Raw genomic sequence first — 25,388 nt, forward strand, 5'->3', positions numbered from 1 at the left:
CAGCTGAGCAGCCGGCATGTGAGAGCGCTCAGCTGAGCAGCCGGCATGTGAGAGCGCTCAGCTGAGCAGCCGGCATGTGAGAGCGCTCAGCTGAGCAGCCGGCATGTGAGAGCGCTCAGCTGAGCAGCCGGCATGTGAGAGCGCTCAGCTGAGCAGCCGGCTATTGAGAGCGCTCAGCTGAGCAGCCGGCTATTGAGAGCGCTCAGCTGAGCAGCCGGCTATTGAGAGCGCTCAGCTGAGCAGCCGGCTATTGAGAGCGCTCAGCTGAGCAGCCGGCCGCCGGCTATTGAGAGCGCTCAGCTGAGCAGCCGGCCGCCGGCTATTGAGAGCGCTCAGCTGAGCAGCCGGCCGCCGGCTATTGAGAGCGATCAGCTGAGCGCCCGGCCGCCGGCTATTGAGAGCGATCAGCTGAGCGCCCGGCCGCCGGGTGATCAGCTGATCGTTCACAATAGTCTGCTGCGGGTAAAACTGTAAAGAAGAAAAAAAAAAAAAAAAAAAAGCTTTCCGTTGTTTTGTATGATCCGTTGCATCCGTTGTGCCATTATATGCAACGCATCCGTAACATCCGTCACACAACGCAATGCAATGGATGCCGTTCAACGCGAGTGTGAAACTAGCCTTACATTTAATATATCAGAAAAGTACACCTGTGTAGTGATGAGAATGTTGAGGAAAGTGTAGAAATGTTGACACCTCTTCTTTTCTCTTAGTTTGTACAGTGCACTGTTGGCTCATCAGAAAGAGCACATCCGGAATTTTGCAGCAGAGAGCTTTTCATTTTTGATGCGGAAGGTAAGAGCCAGATCTGTTTTTGGTGCATTCTATACTACAATGCTGCTCGGCATATCAAGAGCTGGGTTTCCTTGTTTCCTTGTGTTCCAGACCTTCGCAATTTCCTCACTCTAGGTGCTGCTTTAGTAAAGGACATTTGTTGTGTGGTATGCAGGAGATGTCTGTTAGTCCATGGATTGAGAGTAGGCTACAGATCGCTTTTTAGAACTTTACTCCCTGCTGTCAATATACCATATTTTTTGGTTTCTAAGACACACCCCAAAAAAAGGAGTCCATCTTATAATCTGCTGGAGTCTTGGGGGGGGGGGGGGATGGGGGTGGAGGGGGCGGTAGCTATGGTGGAGTGGGGTCACAGAAAGCAGGGGCGGTGGTGGACAAGGGTGATGCTCTGGGCGGTGCGCGGGTGTCCCAGAAACTCAGTGGTACGGGCTTCAAAGAAATAGTGCCTGGAGTTATCACGTGCACAGATTGAGCTATCGGCTCAATGACAAGCCGAGAACACATCTGCGCACACGCCACCTCCGCGTGCCATTTTCCTTAAGTCCGCTGCCTGAAAATCAGTTAGTTGGAGATGGCATGTGCGAAGATGAAATCTTGAGCTGAGGGCTCCATCTGCGCATGCGCCTACTTCATGCTCCATTATTTGAAGCTCTCACTGCCCGCAGCCCAGCACAGCACCCGCAGCATTGCCCCTGCCCCCTGTTACCCCTGTCCACCACCTACCGGTAAGCTACATTCAGATTATAAGACGCACCCCTCATTTTCCTTCAACATTTTTGGGAGGAAAAGTGCATCTTAAAAATACGGTATATTTTTATATCTTGTGCTGTTATATTGCGAAATGAGTAGTAAATGGCAGAAGTGCTTATATAGTCTACAGAAAACCTAATGTTTAATATCATTAAAAAATAAAAAATTGCCTACTAATTGCAATTCCATAACAGTGTAAAAAATAAAAATAAAAAATGGTTCAGTCTTTTTCTTCTGATGAAAAAGAGCCATCCAAAACTTTAGATGGAAGAGAGAATGGCGACACTGGCCCTAATAAATTCCCTGTGTTGCCCCATGTGTGGTCTTTCATCTTGACAAGGACAGAACCCAAGTGTAGTCCTGTCCCAATGTAACCCAAACAATGCGTATTGTTTCCAGTACTGGGCAACTCTTCAGGGGAGTGAACTATTAGTTCTGGGGAGAAAGAGGGTAGACACGGGTTCTGTAGTCAAAGAGCAGCCCAAAAGACCCGCACATTGCTGCGTGGCTAAATAATGTGTCTGTTTAGGTAAGCACTGCACGAGTAGGAGGGATAATCATTCCCCTCCGGCACCTGACGTCACTGTCAGGAGTACCCAGCATTCAGCTGAACTGTAGGGAGGGGAAAATCTCATGACGTATCTGAAGTGTGCGCCGTGATTAGAAAGCATCACCACATTCGGAGTATCCATAGAAACGCATCCAGGCAGCGCTTGGTTTGGTATGTCAGCTTGCTTAGACCATACATTGCATCAAGTTGGTCTGCATGGCTGTCATCCCAGAAGGAAGATTCTTCTAAAGATGATGCAGAAGAAAGCCTGCAAACAGTTTGTTGATGACCAGTATGATAAGGGCATGGATTATAACTTATTTGGTTCAGATGATGCCAAGCATGTGTGTTTTAGAGCAGCAGTTACATGGCTGGATATCATTTAGTTTCCTATCTTACACAATTAGAACGTATCCAAATGCTAGATTGTGGCTCTGATTTTTTTCATTTGTTTTTCTTTTCTTTATGCGAACATTTGACTTGAACGAGCGATTGGCATCAGATTTAGAGAAAACTAGTGCATGTTGCAATTTTGTTTGGTCCATGATAAAAATCGACTACACTGCCCCATTAAATAAATGCAATTTGGTTTTTATGGACAGCACTCAGACAGAAATTATGCTTGATTGAACGAGCCTTAACAGTAATCCTGCTGATTGCCCCCTTTTCCCTCACTTCTAACCCAACTGAGTCTTTTAGACTCTGCTATATATATATATATATATATATATATATATATATATATATATATATATATATATATATATATATATATATATATATATATATATATATAAAAATATAAAAATATAGTAGGTTATAAGTATGTGTGTATATATATATATATGTGTGTATATATATGTATATGTGTGTATATGTATATGTTAGAAGTGTGTGTGTGTATAAATATATATATGTATATGTTATAAGTATATAGTCAGGGAGGTTGAACTGTAATCTCTTACATTGTAAGGCTGGGGCCACACAGACATTAATGCGAATGAATCACATGACCCTCGGTTCCCGCTCTGCTGGAATGTAAGGCGAGTGTCATGCAACTGTCAAGCCACAGTGATGCGATCCTGTGATCAGAGCACAGCTGTGGTGGGGAGGGTGGGCGCTGAGGTGGAGAGGGAGGGATTTATCTCCCCTATCGGCTCATTTGCCGGCTGATGTGTATATCGCACTGCACTCGGGTTGTAATACTTATATATGTTCTGAGGATTTCGATAGCGTAGGGCAATGACAATCAGAGACGAGTTCTTGGTACAAGCTATTTTATAATGTGTAACCACGGTAGATACACAACGGAAAACACAGCAGTACAAATACACAAAATACCTTTCCGAAACGGAGCGAAGGGAATTCCCGGGGCCACGCACCGGACTCCCCCAGGGAGACCACCAGAGCGAACCCCTATACAGGGACTGTCCGGCAATCACCCCGGAAGGCCTAAATGCGCCGCAGCCGGGACACAAGGGGCAAGCGGTAAAAGTCCAGGAGTGTCCGTACGGGATGATTGTCCAGAGTGGTTACAAACCAGAGAGAACCGGGCAGAGTGCTGACCGAAGATGGCAGACGGAATCCGGGCACAGCTTTGAGAAACCGGGTAAGGTCCAGAGTCGGTCGGTCGGTCGGTAGTCTTTAGGAGGATCCAAAGGCAATCAGGATTAGCAGCAGCAAAGCAGGAGCACACAGCAAGCAGTATACTCAGGCACTGGACTAGGCTTAGAGGCGGCCTTTTAAGCAGCTGGACAGGAAGTAGGGCAACAGAACAGTAAACTCCATGTTAACCGAGGGCAAGCTCATTCAAAAGAGAACTGGAAAACCTGGAAACCTGACATTACTCCCCCCCCCCAGAGACGGCCTCAGGACGGATCAGGGCCAGGTTTGTCCGGGTACCGTCGATGAAACTGAGCAAGTTTTCGGGGTGCCCGAATGTTCCCCACCGGTTCCCAGGAATCGTCCTCGGGGGCGTACCCCTGCCAACGGACCAGATACTGAAGCCGACGACGATGGAGCCGGGAGTCAATAATGTCCTCAACCACGAACTGCTCCTCGCCGTCGACCATCACAGGTGGAGGAGGAGGCACAACACGACCATGAAACGTATTAGGGGAAACGGGTTTGAGGAGAGACACATGAAAGACCGGGTGTACCTTTAGATGGTGCGGTAACCGTAGCCGACAGGCCACAGGGCTCACGATCCCGGTGATCTTAAACGGACCGATGAATTTTTGTCCCAGCTTCTGCGAAGGAACACCCAATCTCAGGTTTTTGGTGGATAACCATACAGAGTCCCCTACCTTGTACATGGGTGCCGGTTTCCGGTGAGTGTCTGCCGACCTCTTGTAACGCTCCTGGGCCGTAGCCACAGTGTCCTTTAGAACCTCCAGATTTTGTCGTAGTTCCGTCAATCTGTCCTCCACCGCTGGCACCGAAACCGCAACCGGTGACCTAGGCAAAACAGTCGGATGGTAACCCAGGTTAGCGAAAAAGGGCGTTACCTTAGTGGAGCTGCTCTGAGTGTTGTTATAGGAGAACTCCGCCAACGGAAGCATCTTCAACCAATCGTCTTGGAGATGGCTGACATAACATCGAAGGTATTGTTCCAGGGTTTGATTCGTCCGTTCGGTCTGCCCATTTGTCTGAGGATGGTATGCAGAAGACAAACAGACATCAATCTGGAGTGCCGTACAAAACCCCTTCCAGAATCTAGACGTGAACTGCACGCCCCGGTCAGAGATGATTTCGTCTGGTACCCCATGCAATCGGAATACGTTCTGGATAACCAAATCCACTGTCTCCGCGGCTGAGGGAAGACCGGTACACGGAATAAAGTGAGCAGCTTTAGTCAATCGATCCACCACCACTAAAATGGTATTGTGCCCGCCTGAGACTGGCAACTCCACAATAAAATCCATGGAGATAGACCCCCAAGGGCGAGATGGCACGGGTAACGGTTGGAGGAGTCCCGTAGGAGCCACACGAGGGACCTTGCACCGGGCACACACCACACATGAGTGGACATAGTCCTTCACATCCTTTAAACAGGTAGGCCACCAGAAAAAACGGCTCAGAAATTCCTGCGTCTTCAGTACCCCCCTATGACCAGCCAACACGGAGTCGTGGACCAATTTGAGAACCCGAAGTCTTACGGCCTCCGGGACATAAATGCGTCACTCTCTCAACCACACACCATTCCGAAGAACAAGCGTTACATCCTTCGGGGGGGCAGCAAGAAATACGTCACCATCATAGGCCAGCTTGATGTCCTTCCACAAGTCCTGGTCCTGGATTACTCCAACGAAATTGGCATCCGATAACACGGTCTGAGACGGGGTTCCAGGCACGGAGTCCACGGCGTGGATTCGGGACAAGGCATCGGCTTTCCCATTACGTGAACCTGGACGGTATGTAACGATAAAATTGAATTGGTTAAGAAATAGGCTCCAACGGGCTTGCCGTGGAGACAGGCACCTGGCAGACTTAAGAAATTCCAGGTTACGATGATCTGTGAGTACTATCACTTGCTGCGCGGCTCCCTGTAAGTGGTGTCTCCATTCCTTGAAAGCGGAAATAATCGCCAATAATTCTTTGTCCGCAATGTCATAGTTCCTTTCTGCAGGGGACAACCGGCGGGAAAAGAAGGCACACGGATGCAAGAGACTCTTGTCCCCGGTCCTTTGAGAAAGAATGGCCCCTAATGCATAGTCGGAAGCGTCGACCTCCACGATAAAGGGAAGAGCGGGATTCGGATGTACCAATATTGGCGCTGAGGTAAAACATACCTTGAGACGATGGAATGCTTCCTGGGCCTGGGCGGACCACACAAACTTCTGTCCTTTCTTGGTTAACAGAGTGATGGGACGAACGATCTCTGAAAAGTTACGGATAAAGCGTCGGTAAAAGTTGGCAAAACCGACAAAGCGTTGTACCTCTTTGATGTTTCCCGGTTCCGGCCAGTCTAGAATGGCTTGTATCTTGCTAGATTCCATGTTCAGTCCCTGAGGAGAGATGACGTACCCTAAGAATTGTATTTGTGAGCAGTGGAACTCGCATTTCTCCAGTTTAATGTACAGGTGGTTTTCCCTCAGACGGGTAAGTACGGTCTTAACGTGCTCCTGGTGTTCCTGTAGAGAATCAGAAAAGATTAGGATATCGTCCAGATAGATCACCATGAATTGGTCCATGATATCCCTAAAAATATCGTTAACCAGATGTTGAAATGCCGCGGGAGCATTACAAAGTCCAAAAGGCATCACTAGGTACTCAAAATGTCCGTACCGACATCGGAACGCGGTCTTCCACTCGTCTCCGGGACGTATACGAAGCAGATTATATGCCCCACGGAGGTCTAATTTGGTGAATATTTTTGCCTGTTGGACCCTCTCCAATAGCTCAGGAATCAACGGTAACGGATACCGGTTCCGGATGGTTATCTTATTCAGTTCCCGGTAGTCAATACAGGGTCTCAGAGTCCCCTCCTTCTTTTTCACGAAAAAGATGGGTGCCCCTGCGGGTGAGGTAGACGGACGAATAAATCCCTTGGCTAGGCTTTCATCAATATACTCTTTTAGTGCTGCTAGCTCAGGTGCCGCCAACGGGTAGACATGACCAAACGGAATCTCCGCCCCTGGGAGTAAGTCTATGGGGCAATCATACGGTCTATGCGGGGGAAGCCAATCAGCTTTTCTTTTGTCGCATATATCAGCGAAGTCACGGTAAACCGGGGGTAAAACAGGTACCTGTACAGTGCCCTCCGTATTAGATGTTACTGGAACCGGAACAGTTGGACAAAGGGTCGGACCACTCTGCGGTGGGAAGGATATTTCTTTAGTCTCCCAATCGATGACGGGATTTGTAGACCGTAGCCACGGAATACCTAGAATAATCGGAAAATGAGAAGAAATTATCATGAAAACAAGGGTCCCCTGCTGACCTGGCTTCATCACGCATTCGAGCGGTACTGTTTCCCGATCCACTGGTCCAGAGATTAACGGGGATCCGTCTACCGTCTCCATGGTAACCGGCGAGGATCTTTGCTGAGTCCGGATACCGTGTTTCCTGGCAAAGGAAGAGTCCATGAAATTTCCCCCTGCCCCAGAGTCTATCATTGCAGAGGTAGGTATTAGCTGTCCCTCCCAACGGATCTGAATGGGGAGTGAGCAATGGGTGTATTTCCCCTCTGAGTCCTTCGGTGAGGTGGACATTACCGTCAAGGGAAATACCGCATCCAAGTGTCCACTTGCCTCAGAGATTTCGGACTCTGCGTCCGTGTTGTCACACTCTGCCATGGCTGCCAATACCTTATTTGGGCGATTGGGACGTTTCGGGCAGTCGATCAAGAAATGGTCCGATTGACCGCAATAGAAGCACAAACGCTCACGGAGCCGGTGTTCACGACGTTCGTTGGTCTCTCGTTTTTGCAGAGAGTCCACTTGCATAGGTACGTCCTCGGCCTCCCGTGGCGTCCTGAGAGCGGGTTCTCTGGAAGGAAACGCAATATTGTTTACACGGTTTACAGCTGCCCATTTTTCCTGTCTACGTTCCGTCAAACGGGTATCAATGCGCACACAGTGCTGGAGAAACAGTTCAAAATCCCCTGGAGATTCGGAACGGGCTAACTCGTCCTTGATGGTACCGGACAAACCTTTTCTGAAAACAGACAATAAGGCATTGTTTCCCCAATCGGTGTCTACCACTAACCTCTTGAACTCAGTGGCGTATTCAACGACAGAACGCTTTCCCTGACGTAAGGAAAGGAGAGCCGCTTCAGCGGTAGCACGGCGATTCGGATCATCAAACATTTGCGCCATTGCGTTCAGAAAGTCATCCAGGTGATTCAAACGGATGTCCCGATTCTCTATCATGGGATTAGCCCAAGCCAGTGCTCGTGAGGTTAATAACATGATGATACATAACACCTTTGACCGATCAGAACGGTAATAATCAGAATGTACATCGAAAAACAGTATACATTGGTTAACAAATCCACGGAACTGACTACGATCCCCATTGAAACGGAATGGGGGTAACCTAGGCATACCGGCAGCTGATACGGACGTAGTGGGGACGGCTTCCTGAGCCTCCACTCTGACTTGCAAATCCTGTATAGCCGGCCCCAGTGCCTGGTGATCATGGCCCAGCTGTGCCTCCACATCTCTAAGTTTATTCTGCACCGCCTCCATCTCCTGCTGCAGGGAGTTAATCATGGAGAAGAGCTGATCTACTCGTGTCTCAGTCATTGCCCCAGCGAAATCCTCCTATGGCCTGAGTATAATGTAATACTTATATATGTTCTGAGGATTTCGATAGCGTAGGGCAATGACAATCCGAGACGAGTTCTTGGTACAAGATATTTTATTATGTGTAACCACGGTAGATACACAACGGAAAACACAGCAGTACAAATACACAAAATACCTTTCCGAAACGGAGCGAAGGGAATTCCCGGGGCCACGCACCGGACTCCCCCAGGGAGACCACCAGAGCGAACCCCTATACAGGGACTGTCCGGCAATCACCCCGGAAGGCCTAAATGCGCCGCAGCCGGGACACAAGGGGCAAGCGGTAAAAGTCCAGGAGTGTCCGTACGGGATGATTGTCCAGAGTGGTTACAAACCAGAGAGAACCGGGCAGAGTGCTGACCGAAGATGGCAGACGGAATCCGGGCACAGCTTTGAGAAACCGGGTAAGGTCCAGAGTCGGTCGGTCGGTAGTCTTTAGGAGGATCCAAAGGCAATCAGGATTAGCAGCAGCAAAGCAGGAGCACACAGCAAGCAGTATACTCAGGCACTGGACTAGGCTTAGAGGCGGCCTTTTAAGCAGCTGGACAGGAAGTAGGGCAACAGAACAGTAAACTCCATGTTAACCGAGGGCAAGCTCATTCAAAAGAGAACTGGAAAACCTGGAAACCTGACACGGGTGTAATGTGAGTGCAATGCAATGTTCCTCTCGCACCCATAGACTAGTATGGGTGTGAGTGAAAACTAATTGGATTCCACCCGCAGCACGCTGCAATTATTTTCTCTGTCCGATTAGGGCTGAGAAAAAAAATCGATCATGGGAGGGGCCCTATAGAGTAACATGGGTGCAAATGGAATGCAATATTTTTTTTTTTTTTTCTTTATAAATAAGATCATGTTCCAACAAAAGATATAATATGCTAATGAGGCCAGCGACTAGTCCCCTGGACGTTACTTCCCCCAACTAGCCGCCTTCTTAGCATGTTACTACACCCACAGGGGCATGCTATTCAAAGCAGCGTCTCGAGCAGTGATGGGCGTACCTGTGCCCACGGTGAATGCTGAGTTGAATGCCCCTCACTTCCGGTCATGCGCAGTATAAAGCCAGGTGTACGCATCCTTGCTTTAGACAGGTCTACTGCGCATGACCGGAAGTGCGGGACATTCAGCTCAGCATTCACCGTGGGCACAGGTACGTGCATCACTGCTCGAGATGCTGCATTGAATAGCATGTTAGCATGCCCCTGTGGGTGTAGTAACATGCTAAGAGGGCAGTTGTCGGGGTAAGTAACGCCCTCACGACTAGTCCCTGCGCTCATTAGCATATTATAAAGAATCTTTAGAAACACTTTTTCTAAAGATCTCTTTATCTATGCTAGTGTATACAGGGACGGTTAGGCAGGGATTAGCAATATACACCCAGAACTGCTCGTGGTCCTGAGTGCATATTGCACCTGACAGGTTCCCTTTAAAGAGTCAAGAAAATGAAGTTGAATTATATCTACATATTTTATAATGTTCTATAAAAAATATTATCAAACATTAAATCCCTGAAGTTATTCTTTAAGCACCACTCAAGCATTTTTTTGTTTTTATTTTGTTCAGCGCTTGAGTGGCGCTTTAAATCTAAGTCCCCTTACTCCTGTATTATACTTGTCTTTTGGCATTCTCATGTTTTTTTGGCGCCGTAGTGGTCCACGGGTGCCATCTTGTATCTGTGTGAAAGTCCGTTATGTCACAAGCTACCAATGCAAGCCTATGAGAGCCAAAATGAGGGTCTCATAAACTTGTTTTGAGTTGTGACCTCCGGCTCACTCATTGAAACACTGGACCTGCTGGCAGGTCACAAATCACCGGAGCCCAATAGTAGCTGCTGTAATAACAGATGAACATGGCGGAAAATGAGTATACGACCGGGGTTAGGGGACTTAGATTTAGGCCAGAGTCACACTTGCGAGTGCCTCGTGTGTAACTCGCGCGAGTCTCTCATTGAATCACCCGGCATGGACTCACACTCTCAGTCCAGGAGCATCTCAGCTGCATAGACATACATGCAACCGATCCGCTCCTGTCAGGAGAGTGCGAGTCCGTGCCGGATGATTCAATGAGAGACTCGCACGAGTTACACGAGAAGCACTCGCAAGTGTGACTCTAGCCTTAAAGCACCACTCCAGCGGTGCAATAAAAAAAAGAAACCCAGGAGTGGTGCTTTATACATTTTTCTCTGTCATTTGGCATCCTTCCCACTTATAAACAAAACTTTTAGTACAATGTCTATAACTAAAGAATTCTTCCCTCCCTGATGAAGCTGTGAGTTGGGGTGCACTTGCCCCCTCCAGGCGAAACACGCGTCAGTGGGTTGGGGGGTAATTTTCGTACCCTGGGCACGAACGCGGCGCCAGTGATTCCTTTTTATTTCTATCTAAAAGGTATTTATCATCTTGTGATGTCTTTGACCTCCTTTAGGACAGGCTTTTATGCCTCCTGCATATAAGATACATAAGCAGTTCTCTGCATAGGCTATGTAATCTGATGAATTTGTACTGATGACTTTTACTTGCACTGTAGCACTTTATATATTTGATAGTTCATCTTGTATAAATGTTATGAGGGACACTGTATCTCCAGCAGGTTCTCTGCATTTTAGCGACGTCGCTGTGACGGCCGAACAATCCCTCCTTCAAGGGGGAGGTGCGCTCGGCGTCACAGCGACGCCACCACGACGTCACTAAGCGTCCGGCCAATAGAAGCGGAGGGGTGGAGATGAGCAGGACCTAACATCCCGCCCACCTCCTTCCTTCCGCATTGACGGTAGACGCAGGTAAGGAGATGTTCGTCGTTCCTGCGCAGGGTGGATTTGATTTAAATCACTAGTCAGCAAGGCTTGATTTAAATCGGTGATTTAAATCAAAGTTTCTACCTAAACTAGTTCTTGCTACTTTAACATGAAAGTAGATGAAGATTTTTAGAATCACTTTTTATATTACTTTCTTTGTCGCTCCATTGGTAGACCCAGACAATTGGGTGTATAGCTTCTGCCTCCGGAGGCCACACAAAGTATTACACTTTTAAAAAAGTGTAACCCCTCCCCTCTGCCTATACACCCTCCCGTGGATCACGGGCTCCTCAGTTTTATGCTTTGTGTGGAAGGAGGCACACATCCACTCATGCATTCTCATACATAGTTATGTCGGATGGAAGAAAAGAGGTCCCCAATGGGGTCCCCGGCATGTTCCCTTCTCACCCCACTAAGTCGGCGGTGTTGTTAAGGTTGAGGTACCCATTGCGGGTACGGAGGCTGGAGCCACATGCCGTCTCCTTCACCATCCCTTATGCGGCTCTGGGAGAAGTGGGATCCTATGCGGTCATCCATGTGCTGGGACCGTGCTCCATCCGCAGCCCCTGGTGGAACCTGCCGGACTGGAGATTATTCATCCCCAGGGACCGGGCCCTGCAACTTGAAGTTACTCTGTATCCTCATGTGGGGACTGTACAGGGGTCGCACCTTCCCCCCGGAAGCCGCGGTGGTTCTGTCCGTTATCTTTTCGGCGGACCTCCGCGCCGACCGTGCCTGCTTGTCGGCCGCGGCCTTAAATTGGCCGTTTGCTTTACCCACATTTCTTTCATTCCTACAATCTGGAATGGACAAAGGTTTGTCCCTCGGCTCTCTCAAGGGCCAAGTGTCGGCACTCTCCGTGTGTTTTTTCAAAAGCGTCTAGCCAGGCTTCCGCAGGTCCGCACATTCCTGCAGGGGGTTTGCCACATGGTCCCACCTTACAAACGTCCGTTGGAACCTTGGGATCTTAACAGGGTTCTGACGGCTCTTCAAAAGCCGCCTTTTGAGCCGCTGCGAGATGTCTCTCTCTCCCGTCTTTCTCAGAAGGTGGCCTTCCTGGTGGCAGTCACATCACTTCGGAGAGTGTCGAGCTTGCAGCGCTGTCATGCAAAGCCCCCTTCCTGGTTTTCCACCAGGATAAGGTGGTTCTGCGTCCTGTCCCGGAATTTCTCCCTAAGGTGGTATCCCCTTTTCATCTAAATCAGGATATCTCCTTGCCTTCCTTTTGCCCTAATCCAATTCAACAGTGTGAAAAGGATTTGCACTCTTTGGATCTAGTGAGAGCACTCCGGTTCTACGTGTCTTGCACGGCGCCCCTGCGCCGTTCAGATGCACTCTTTGTCCTTGTAGCTGGCCAGCGTAAGGGCTCTCAGGCCTCCAAGTCAACCTTGGCTCGGTGGATCAAGGAACCGATTCTCGAGTCCTACTGTTCTTCTGGGCTTCCACTTCCTTCAGGGTTGAAAGCCCATTCTACCAGAGCCGTAGGTGCATCCTGGGCTTTGTGGCACCGGGCGACGGCTCAGCAGGTGTGTCAGGCAGCTACGTGGTCTAGTCTGCACACTTTCACGAAGCACTATCAAGTGCATGCCTATGCTTCGGCAGACGCCAGTCTAGGTAGGCGAGTCCTCCAGGCGGCTGTTGCCCACCTGTAAGAGGGGGCCGTTTTTCGGCTCCTTTTATTGAGGTATTCTTTTACCCACCCAGGGACTGCTCTTGGACGTCCCAATTGTCTGGGTCTCCCAATGGAGCGACAAAGAAAAAGGGAATTTTGTTTACTTACCGTAAATTCCTTTTCTTCTAGCTCCTATTGGGAGACCCAGCACCCGCCCCTGTTCCCTTCGGGCTGGTTGTTCTTTTGTGTACACATGTTGTTGATGTTGATTTGTTCTTATGGTTCATGGTTTTCAGTTCTCCGAACAGCCTTCGGATTGAATTTACCCTAGACCAATTTATAAGTTTTCTTCTTCCTGCTTTTGCACCAAAACTGAGGAGCCCGTGATCCACGGGAGGGTGTATAGGCAGAGGGGAGGGGTTACACTTTTTTAAGTGTAATACTTTGTGTGGCCTCCGGAGGCAGAAGCTATACACCCAATTGTCTGGGTCTCCCAATAGGAGCTAGAAGAAAAGGAATTTACGGTAAGTAAACAAAATTCCCTTTTTTTTTCTCCCCAGTTTAATGGGTTAATCATTCATATTTGGACACCACTGTTCTGTTGTACTTAGGAAGGAGAAAAATAATCCTGACCTTAATAACAATTTAAATAGATTTATTCAACTGAAACAATAACAACATTACAGCATAAGTTATTTGCTTAACCTCATAACGACGGCCGTACGACTTAAAGCGGCGGCAAAACAGGGTACTTATTCTGTTCCGCCGCTTTAAAGCGGCGGCCCGAAAAAACCCTGTAGCGCCCCCCAGCGACCGAAAATCTCGGGGGTTTCAGCTACCGGGGGTAGCTGAGACCCCCCAGATTATGAATCGGGGTGTTTTTTCTGGACCCCGTTAATGCGATACCGGCGACAACATTAAAAAAAAATAAATGGCTGGTAAAATTGATTTATTTCTCATCTGACGTGATCAAACATGTCAGATGAGAAATAAATATGAGCCCTTAGTGCCCCCAAAGCCCCCGGTACCGGAGAAATCTATCCAACACCCCCCCCTCCGGAAAATCCAAGTTGGCGCCGACGCGCGCTGAAAACTCCCGCCGCCGCCGGCTCTGCATTCATTTCCCTCCGATCTGAAATGATCAAACATTTCAGATCGGAGGGAAATGTCCTCCCCCCGACCCCTCCTCCGGTACACCGGAGATCTCTGGTCCCCGGAGCCCCCTCCGGTTCTCCAGAGCCGCCCCCCCCCCCCTCCGGAGCGTGGAAGATGGCGGCGCACAGCGCGCGGCCGCATTCATTCTGCTCTTTCTGCCGCATGTGACACGTCACATGCGGCAGAAAGTTGTCCCCAGGTCCCGCCGTCACCCCCCCCCAGCCCCCGGTCTTACGTTACCTGGCTGCTGGTGCTCCGTCCCCGCGATCACGCCGCCTCCTTCTTGAAAGCTGGCGGCGCATGCGCAGACAGCGGCTGTCAGCTGGATCCCTGCAAGCAGGGACGCTGACGTCGCTGCTGCACAGGCTGCTGCACTGTGGACCGGGGGAGGGTGAGTGCGGTAATCTGCAGCCACACTCCTCACATGGAGAGACTGCTGTTCTAGAAAATGGGGGGTACGTTCTGTGAGCGTACCCCTCATATTCTAGAATGAGGTTACTGCAGGTCACTCTGCCCTAGGTTGGACCGGGGCAGTGTGAGTGCAGTATTCTCAGATTACTGCACCCACACTGCTCATGGAGAGCTTGCTCTTCCAGAAAATGGGGGATACGTTCCCTGAACGTGCCCCCCATATTCTAGAAGGTCCAGAGTTGCCGAGGGACCTCCAAAATGGATTACAGCGACCGAAATTTATTTATTTTCAATAAATTGGTAAAAGAGGAATGTTTCGGGTAGTTTTTTTTTTCAAATAAAATTTGTTTTTTGTCTTTATTTTTTCTATTACTGACTGGGTTAGTGATGTCGGGTATCTGTTTAGATGCCGTGACATCACTAACCCCAGGGCTTGATGCCAGGTGACATTACAGCTGGTATCAACCCCGTATATTACCCCGTTTTTGCCACCGCACCAGGGCGCGGGATGAGCTGGAGCGAAGCGCCAGGATTGGCGCATCTAATGGATGCGCCACTTCTGGGGCAGCTGCGGCCTGCTATTTTTAGGCTGGGAAGAGTCCAATAACCATGGCTCTTCCCACCCTGAGAATACCAGACCCCAGCTGTCCGCTTCACCTTGGCTGGTAATCTAATTTGGGGGGGACCCCACGTTTTTTTTTTTTTTTTTTAAAAAACGCCTGGGGAGCCCTCCAAATTGATCACCAGCCAAGGTGAAGCTGTCAGCTGTGGTTTGCAGGCGACAGCTGTCTGCTTTACCCTAGCTGGCTATCAAAAATAGGGGGGACCCCACGTCGTTTATTTTAATTATTAATTTTTTTGGGGGCTAAATACAAGGCTAGGCACCCTTTAGTGCCACATGAAAGGCACTAAAGGGCGCCAGCTTAGAATATGCAGGGGGGTGGCACGTTATACATGTTTGACATCTATCCATTCATCCATTGTAGCATTTTAGGCTGTGTGCCCACAATCTGGGTTTGCAGCGTTTTGGGTGCAGAGTGTTTTCCCTGCGTCCATAGCGCTGCGTTGTGCAGTAGAAGCACAGTGGAAGGATTTTTAGAAATCCCATGCCCACTGTGCTTCTTTTCTCCGCAGCATACACTGACGTGTGGCCCAGCTTCCCGAGCCTCAGCATGTCAATTTATGCTGCGGAGATGAGTGTTCTCTGCAGGTAGCATAGAGCTCCACAGCGGCCTGAACCCAAATCGTGGGCATGGGCAGCTGAGTTCTCCCATGGACAACACTCACATCTCTGCAGGAAGGCTGACACTGTGTACTAGACGCCGTGTCACTGGATCATGGCCACATAGCCTAGAAGTGAGACATTTGTTGCTACAGCAACATTTTTGTGAAGTACCTGTGGATTCAAAATGCTTACTATACTCCTGAATAAAATCCAGTTTCCAAAATGGGGTCACTTGTGGGGGGGTTTCTGCTGTATAGGGACCCAAGGGGCCCTGCAAATGTGACATGGTGCCCGCAATTTATTTCAACTTTTCCAGAATTCAAATGGTGCTCCTTCCATTCCAAGCCCTCCCATTTATCCAAACAGAGGTTTTTGGCCACATGTGGGGTATCCCTGTGCTTATAAGACATTGGCATTGGATAACAACCTGTGGGGTCCACGGTTTGTTGTTGTCTCTTGAAAAAGTAAGAAATTTGATGCTGAAGCAACATTTTTGTGAAAAAAAATGAAAATTTTCAATATGGCAACCTAAGCTTATCAAATTCTGTGAAGTACTCTTGGATTCAAACTGCTCAATATACACCTAGATAAAAGCCTTGAGGTGTCTTGTTTCCAGAATGGGGTCATTTGTGGGGGACCTCCACTGTTTAGGAACCTTAGGGGCTCTCCAAATGCAACATGGCGTCCGCTATTGATTCCAGCCAATTTTGCAGTCAAATGGCACTCCTTCCCTTCCGAGCCCTGCCATGCGCCCAAACAGTTGATTTCCACCACATATAAGGTATCGCCAAACTCAGGAGAAATTGCATAATAAATGTTATGCTGATTTTTTTCCTTTTACTCTTGTAAAAAAAAAAAGCTACCTGGTTGAAATAACAATTTTGTGGTAAAATCTTTTTTTTTTTTTTTTTTTTCATGGCTCAACGTTATAAAATTCTGTGAAGCACCTGGGGGTTCAGGGTACTCACCAAAGTTCTAGATAAATTCCTTGAGGGGCCTAGTTTCCAAAATGGGGTCACTTGTGCGGGGTTTCTGCTGTTTAGGTACCTTAGGGGACCTCCAAATGCGACATGGTGCCCGCAATCTTTTTCAGCCAAATTTCCTTTCCAAAATTCAAATATTGTTCCTTCCGTTCCAAGCCCTCCCATTTGTCCAAACAAAGGTTTCAGACCACATGTGAGGTATCACCGCGCTCATAAAAAAGTGGGTAACAAACCTTGAGGTCAAATTTTTGGTATTACCTCTTAAAAAAGTGAAAAAATGAATGCTAAAGCAACATTTTTGAGAAAATTATTAAAATTTTCAATATGACAACGTAACGATAACAAAATCTGTGAAGTACCTGTGGATCCAAAATGCTCACTATACCCCTAGATAGAAGCCTTGAGGGGTCTAGTTTCCAAAATGGCATCACTTGTGAGGGGTTTCTTCTGTTTAGGTACCTTAGCGGACCTGTAAATGCAACATGGTGCCCGCATTCTATTTCAGCCAAATTTGCTTTCCAAAATTCAAATATTGCTCCTTCTGTTCCGAGCCCTCCCATTTGTCCAAACAGAGGTTTCTGACCACATGTGGGGTATTGGCGTGTTCATAAGAAAGTGGGTAACAAGTTTTGGGGTCCATTTTGTTGTGTTATTTCTTCTAAAAGTGAATAAATTTGGGTTAGAGCAACATTTTTAGGTAAAATTTAATTTTTGCTTTTTTTCATTCCACATTGCTTTTGTTCATGTGAAGCACCTGAAGGGTTAATAAACTTCTTGAATGTGGTTTTGAGTACTTTGGGGGGTGCAGTTTTTAGAATTGTGTCACTTTTGGGTATTTTCTGTCACCTAGGCCCCTCAAAGTCACTTCAAATGTGATGTGGTCCCTAAAAAAATGGTTTTGTAAATTTTGATGTAAAAATGAGAAATCGCTGATAAACTTTGAACTCTTCTAACTTCCTAACAAAAAAAAATTTTGTTTCCAAAATTGTGCTGATGTAAAGTAGACATGTGGGAAATGTTATTTATTAACTATTTTGTGTCACAGAAATCTCTGGTTTAACTGTATAAAAATTCAAAAGTTGAAAATTGCTAAATTTTCAAAATTTTTGCCAAAATTCAATTTTTTTTTATAAATAAACGCAAAAAATATTGTCCTAAATTTGGTACTAACATGAAGTCCAATATGTGTCGAAAAAACAATCTCCGAATCACCGGGATCCGTTGAAGCATTCCAGAGTTATAACCTCATGAAGTGACACTGGTCAGAATTGCAAAATTTGGTCTGGTCATTAAGGTGAAAATTAGCTCCGTCACTAAAGGGTTAAACAAACATCCATGTTTGTTAACTAATTTGGCTAAACAAAATATATATATATTTTAAGAAACTTAGACTGTCAGCCCAGCCGACACATGAAAAACTTAAATACTACTGTCCCTGCTGTCCTCTGTAGCTCACTTGTCGTCATCTTCATCATCATCTTCTTCTTTGTTCCCATTCATAATCTGGAAAAGAAAAACAAGCTTTCCTGCTTTACTGGGTCCCAACCGATTTCTCAATTTAGAATGAATGAGTCCAAAGGAAGAGAATATTCTTTCAATGCCTGCAGAAGAAGCTACTGCTGTTAAAAGTGAAATCATTACTTGAACAGTCTCTAAATCCAAACACTTAAGTGACTTCCACCAGTTTACTGGTGTGACCTTCCTTAAAATATCTTCAGCAAACATATATTTCTTGAATGGTTCCCCCTTATCTCTGAAGTTTATTATAGTTGGCATTAAAGATGGATGATTGCTGGATACCCATGTCATAGCTAACTCCTCTTCCTCAGCACTTAGGTTTTGACCCTGATATTGGATATTGACAATATTTGCCAAAAAATGAGCTGGAGTCGGTGCTTGTCCCATTCGTTTGTTTACTGCTTGTAATTTAATTCTGTCCATGTGTAGTTCTGTTTTTAAGTGTTCACTCAGTTCCTTCCAAATTTCAACAGCATCCACAATAAAACAGCTATTTTTCTGTATTTTGTTTAAAGCTTGAGAGATGGGTTTCAGGAAGCTCAGCATATGTTCAACATTTCTCTTAAGCCCAATGTTGAGGATTTTGGCCGTGACAGTGCCATCTATTTTATCTCGATTTTCTTCACAAAGTGTCATCAGAATAGGCCAGTTTTTGATATACTGCTCAAAACAGTCCACCACAGAGTTCCATCTAACATCTTGTGGGAGCGTTAGCTTGGTTCCACCCATCATTTTCAGAGCTGCTGCAGCAAAATGATTATTACGGAAGTATTTAGCAATTTCAACAACATTAGCCTTTATTTCTGGAACACTTAAGTCTTTGGCTTAGAGGTGCAGCAAATGAGCACTGCAACCATATGTTATTAGCAGCTTTGTATTCCCTCCCTGCTCTTCTAAATCTCTTCTCATCTTGGATACGTTTGCAGCATTGTCAGTGACCAAACTGCGTACTAGACATTTGAATTTGTGTTCACATGTCGTTATAGCTTTTACTGCCACTTCTTGTAAGTATTCTGCTGTGTGTGCATTTCCTGACGTATCAGTTGTTTGTGCAAGGAAGACTTTACCTTCTTCTGTTATACAAGCACATACAATAGGATCATTGTGGACATTACTCCACCCATCAATACTTAGGTTAACAATTTTACCCTCCAGAGCTGTTGCACATTGCTCCATTTCTCTGTCATACACTTGATCCAGCAGTTTCCCTGCAACATCAGCTCTGCTGGGTGGACTGTATCCTGGTCTCAGTGACTGAACCATATTAATGAAATGTGGGTTCTCAGTCAGACGGAAAGAAGAGTTCATTGCATAAATAAACTGGGCAATTTTTTCATCAATCAACTCTTTTTCTAATCTGCTAGTTCTTATCACAAACCTATCTATGGTGGTTCCAGGAGGTAAAGGTTTTTTCTTCCTTTTGGTTGATGGTGATATGTGGCTGTGGGTGTCTGATGATGATGCTGCTGCTAATGAAGCACTATCCTGGATGGATAACTCTGAAACTGTAGAACAGGATGATGGTGATCTTGGAGGTGGATAGTTTCCAGAATCCATGAATTCCCCTAAACAAAAAAAGTCAATGCTGTTATTTTATTGTTTATTATACAATTTCTGCTTATTGTACACAACACATCACTGCCCCTGCCCCAAAAGGAATATTTGTTTTTCTTCATAACTGTTCCAAATGACAGTAACATGCAGTAATAATAAGAATATAATTTTTCTCACACATGACAGTTCAGTCTTTAGAAATAGGATTCAATAAAAATGTTTACCAACCTGAAGATCCTGCCTGTTCAGAAGTGTTTCTTTGGTCATCTTCATCACCGCACTTCTCATGATGTTGCCTCATTCGCACCACCAGGCCTGGCATCTCTTTGTTGCATCGTTTGCATTTTGCACGCATGCCTGCCTTACCGATAGGTGAAGGAGCTTCATTAAAATATTCCCAAACTGGGTCTCTTTTACGGCCTGCTGCCATTATAAGGAAAGAATGTAATAAACCTCAGATCGTACACACAAACAGATCCAGACTTGTCTGTCTGTGGCTATGCTGCAGTATTGTGCTGAAAGTTTTACTTTCATTTTCTTGTCTGCTTGCCCTTCCTCCTCCTCACACTCAGATTCACATTCTTCTTGTGTTGTGCAGATCTATTCCACTGCAAACAATCAGAAACATATTGTCTAACTTCTTGGACTTGGCACTGAAGGGGTTGATTCTGTATTCATAGGTTTGTAGAACAATAGGATTAAGGTCTTTTTCTCAACTCTGTTCATGTTGTAATATTTTTGCCGTGAAGAAGAGGCTGGGACCTCTGCGGAGTCAAATTCAGTTTTGAGAACTGCGTAAGTAAAGCGAGTGTCTGTGATAATATAGGAGAGAAACTGCCCACTAATCCTACAGAAACCTCTGGAAGAGCATGGCATTGTGAATGTTATACATATACAGCCTTTATTCTAGTGCGTTAAACAACTCAGCTTTATCTCATGATGGAAGAACCTTTGGATGGTAAAATATTTTCCTCCAAAAAGCAGTTTATTGAAAAAAATCCGATTTAAATAAAACCGATTTAAATCAAAATCCGATTTTTTTTTAAAAAAACATTGATTTTTATCCACCCTGTATCCTGCGGTGTCACACACAGCGATGTGTGCTGCTGCAGGAACGACGAACAACATCCTACCTGATGCAGAAATGATTTTAACTAAATGAGTGACGTGTCAACGAGCAACAATTTTTCACGTTTTTGTGCTCATTGATCGTCGCTCATTTGTTACACGCTGCGATGTCTGTAACTGCGCCGGATGTGCGTCACTAACGACGTGACCCCGACGATATATCGTTACCGATATTGCAGCGTGTAAAGCACCCTTTACTGTATTACTACGAACCGTTTCTTAGGACAGATATGAGGCCCCGTACTAACCAGTCTAGGCAAAGGGTGTTTTATTCCAATTGCAGGAAATCTGTTTTTATTTTTATTTTTTTTTTATGCAACTTTTTTTTGTTTCCTGCTTAATCTAGGGCATGAGACCTAGAATACAGAAGTTTACTGAAAATGTCCATAACTAAACTTGCTACATTTAACATCTCTTACTTTCTGTATAGGTTGAGGTATTCTCAGTAATCATGATTATGTATCCTAGTCGTTGGGGTATATTGGGCCTTTACCTATACAAAGCTTAGTTTTAATATCTTTGTGTCATCCTTTTAGTAATACAGTGGAACCTTGGTTAACGAGAACAATCCGTTCTGGGAGTGTGCTTGTTAACCAAGTTACTCGTTCAGCAAAGCCAGATTTACCATAGGAAATCATTGCAATGCAGACAATTCGTTCCACAACTTGTTAAATGTCCCATCCTGGTCCCCTTTTGCGCACACTCGCGCTCACGCACTCTCACGCAAGCACGCACGTGCACACATTATGCTCAGCTTACCTTCCATTCCATCGCCGATCTCCTGGGACTTGCTGCACGCTGGTACGGGCTGTGTATCGGGTTACCATCGCGACGAGGGCGGAACTTCCGCTGCCAGAGCGCTGACGTCAAAGGCAGGACCCGCTAGCCTCTGATTGGTCAGTGCGCTGCCTTTGAGTAGCGGTGACAGCCAAAGTTCCTGCCTTGTCGCGTTGGTTGCGGATACACATCCTGGAGCGGCTAACTACAGGACCTAGGAGGCCGGCGATGAAACGGAAGGTACACATATATTATGCTCACCTTACCTTCCGTTCCATCGCCGGCCTCCTGGGTCTTGTAGTTCTACAAGAACCATGAGGCCTGCGATGGAACGGAAGGTAAGGTGAGCATAATACTGTATGTGCGTGCGTGTTTGTTTGTGCGTGCATGTGCGTGTTTGTGTGGACAGTAAGAGCGGGTCAGAGTGCGGATGATGTACGGAACCGGAAGTGTGTGCGGTGAGGATTTTGCTCGTACAGCAAAGCTTGCTCGTAAACAGAGTTACAAATATACAGAAAGCTTTGCTTGTTAAGCAAAATTCTCGTTAAGTGGGTTACTCGTTAAGCAAGGTTCCACTGTATTTAGTAGGGAAGCATGACAGCTTCTTATATTGCTGATGCTTAATTATTTAGGGTCTGACAAATGGGAGTTAATTTGCTATTATGTTATCAGTATTGCGTTTTTTTTTCCTTCCTTCTGCTGTAATGTAAACTGCTTTTCTATTTTGTTTTAGGTGCCTGATTTGAGTGGACTATTTAACTTCATATTCTTAGATCTCAAGGAACACCACCAGAAGGCTGATGGCTTAGGGCAGCTGCTGTTCGAGACATGTAAAGGCGTCAGAAACATGTTTCACTCTTGTGCGCCAAAGGTAATGACATGTCTCCGAAAGAAACAAATGTGATTAGAGTTTCCAGTGGGTTCCCATCTGGGATCTGATATAAAGACATCTAGTACCAGTGGCCTTATCCAGTTTATTACCTTGGTTATTACAATGCATCTTAAAAGGGTGAACTTGGACTTTGTTTTTCTCTATGGAGCAAAGAACTTACAGGCAGGTAGTGGCTAACTACCTGTCTTTTAAGCTCAACACCGATCTCTGATGGCGCAGCGCAGTCACTGGCCACTACTGTGGGCGATTCTCCTGCTTTATTTGATATCACATCAACAGAGCAGCTCTTCCTCTTCCAGTGTGGGAAGACTGTTGCCAATCATGATATCAGCAATAACGCCCCATTGACAGAGCAGAGGGGAAGAGAAGAAGCTGCATTGTCAACGTGACTTCACCGAAGGCTGCAGAATCGATGGCAGAGATTGATGCTGTGCAGAACTTTTAGGTAGTTTACAACTACCTCAAACATGCGTTATTGGCTTTACAAAATATTTTGGCCAGTTAAAAAAAATAAAATAAAAAAAAATGACTAGCCATATGTTCATACTCCTATCATAACTACTAAGACGCAAGTATCTGCTTGGGAACAGTGTACATTAGACAGCAGGGTTTGCAGAGCACATAGGCTGTACATTTTCAGGGTTTACATTTTGTCCTCCACTTCTGTATTGTTTGCTAGGCAATGCAACTGATTCTACACAAGATAGGACCGATTACCGAGAAAGAAGTGTCTCTTCCCTGGACTTTGGTGGGAAAGGTTTTCAAGCAGTTTGTGGATTCGGCTACATCATATATCCAGAAAGAGCATTTGGATCCGCTTTTTAGTAACATTCAGGTATGAGAACATGGAAAATAAAATAAAACTGCCGCTTATGAGTGACTAATAAACAATGAATTCAATAGGAACTCGCAGAGAGATCCTGGCCATTAGGTCTCTGCTGTCTCCTTTTGTGTGTTTGCTTTGAAAGTAGGCATGCCATAAGACACTGAGCCTTTCTCATTATGCAAAGACTAGTTTGCCTCCAGGATATATGCTGATCGCACACAAAGCCGTTAGCTAACGTGGCGTATGCAGTGCTGTGGAGTTTTGGCATATCTGTAGAGCAGTGTGCCTGTATAAAAGCACAGCTGGCCATTCTGTTCATAACAAAAAGGTTCCACGAAAATGTAGATTGTCCGGCATATACGTATTTTTATTGTTTTCCTTAATTCTCTTGGTAAATTACTTAGAGAACTAGAATACAACCACTTTTATTATAATGTGTGTTTTTTCTTCTTGAAGGATGCCCTTATGGAGGTGGCAGGAAGCATGTCCCCGGCTCGGAGTGCGGAATGTTCAGATCAAATAGAACGGATACTGGATGCACTAAATATCTTGGTAAAACATAGCCAGGGATCAAAGGTCACCTATCCGGAGCGCGTCTGTGCCGTAAGTGCCCCTTACCTCTGCTCACCTTGCTAACCATTCAGTCTATCGGAAAGGGGTGTAATTTTTATTTGGTCTCCTCTCTCCCTAGACCTTGACAAACATTCTACAAGTGCCACAGATCTCGTCTTCTTGCTGTCATAAACTTCTTTCCATTATTGCTACTTTGCTTCTCAATGAAAACATGTCCCTATCGGCCTCGGATATCCAAGAAGCCATTTATAAGGTACATCACATCGATAAAAAAAACCCCTTTTTTTTATTATTCATTACTTTGCAAATATAGTACAAAACATTTTAGGCACAGCACACACTAATTGCTGGCAATGGCAGGCCATGTTCCCTTTTCTTCAAATGCGTGAACTGTAGTAATGAGCTAGCAATGCCATGCTTGGATGGACGCGACTCGGGCACTCGAGTATACGGAGTCAAAGGTGATTCAAGCATTTTTCCAGAAGATTTCCCAGAAAAATGCTCAAGTTCCCTATGGTCTTCCATTATACTCCGGTACTCGAGTCGCTCCCATCAGAGCGTCTAACTGCTCTTAACTAGTATCAAGCACCCATCCATAATGAACTGACATATTATCAGAGGGCTGGCTGTTACTAGCAGCCAGGAGCAGGCAACGCCCCCTGATCTGTGACATAACGTGCCATGACAGAGGGGGAGCAGCACCAGCGTCACACTGAATGTCGTCTACTGTCAGCATTACAAGTGCATCTCAATACATTAGAATATCATCAAAAAGTGAATTTATTTCAGTAATTCAATACAAAAAGGGAAGCACATATATAGAGTCATTACAGACAGAGTGATCTATTTTAAGTGTTTGTGTTCGCAGGAGGATCATGATGACAGGCATGGGTGTCATCAGCTGACCTCTGGCTATCATGACGACCCATGGGCTCTCTCCCATTACATGACGTGGGCGCTAATGGGCAAAATTGACAGCGTCATTTGGTTATCAGCCTTTGGTAACTGTTAGAGGCACTTGATGGCTGGTTAAATGAGCTGTCACGTGCAGGGAAAGATGTGGGCTCAGCTTGTGAGCCCACTTCAATGTAGGGACACTGCCAATTATGTAAATATACGTTATCGGTTGTGAAGAATTTAAGGGTATCAACTTCCTAATTGGAGTTAGAGTTTTGGAGTTACAGCCCTTTAATATGTAGCTGCCTCTTTTTCAAGGGACCGAAAGTATTGGAAAAATATATCAAAAGCTCTTTAATAGACTACACGGGTTATTCCCTCATAAATCCTTCATTAATTAAGCAATGAAAGGTCTGGAGCTGATTCCAGGTGTGGCATTTCCATTAGAAAGATGATTCTGTGAACCCACAACATGCAGTCAAAGGAGCTCTCAGTGGAGGAAAAAGAGACCATCATTAGGCTGAAAATAAAGAAGACATCATTTAGCTACAAGAAATGTTAAAAATCAACAGTTTTGTATATACTGGAAAAAAAAATAAAAAAATTTAAAAAATAGCGTATTTGTAAGCTTGAGAAGTCAAAAAGGCCTGGACGTCCATGA

General features: G+C 45.9%; 1 protein-coding gene across 2 annotated transcripts in view; it reads left to right on the forward strand.

The window, feature by feature from the left end:
- UTP20 (UTP20 small subunit processome component) overlaps positions 1-25,388 on the forward strand; it is a 355,063-nt gene that overhangs the window by 40,643 nt on the left and 289,032 nt on the right. For both annotated transcript variants that reach the window (XM_075344692.1, XM_075344693.1), the window contains exons 6-10: positions 711-792; positions 22,273-22,410; positions 23,111-23,266; positions 23,714-23,860; positions 23,949-24,083. In XM_075344692.1, coding sequence (XP_075200807.1) covers positions 711-792; positions 22,273-22,410; positions 23,111-23,266; positions 23,714-23,860; positions 23,949-24,083 — 658 coding nt within the window. The remainder of the gene's footprint in view (positions 1-710; positions 793-22,272; positions 22,411-23,110; positions 23,267-23,713; positions 23,861-23,948; positions 24,084-25,388) is intronic.

This window comes from Anomaloglossus baeobatrachus, chromosome 4 (assembly GCF_048569485.1).
Source record: "Anomaloglossus baeobatrachus isolate aAnoBae1 chromosome 4, aAnoBae1.hap1, whole genome shotgun sequence".
NCBI lineage: Eukaryota > Metazoa > Chordata > Amphibia > Anura > Aromobatidae > Anomaloglossus > Anomaloglossus baeobatrachus.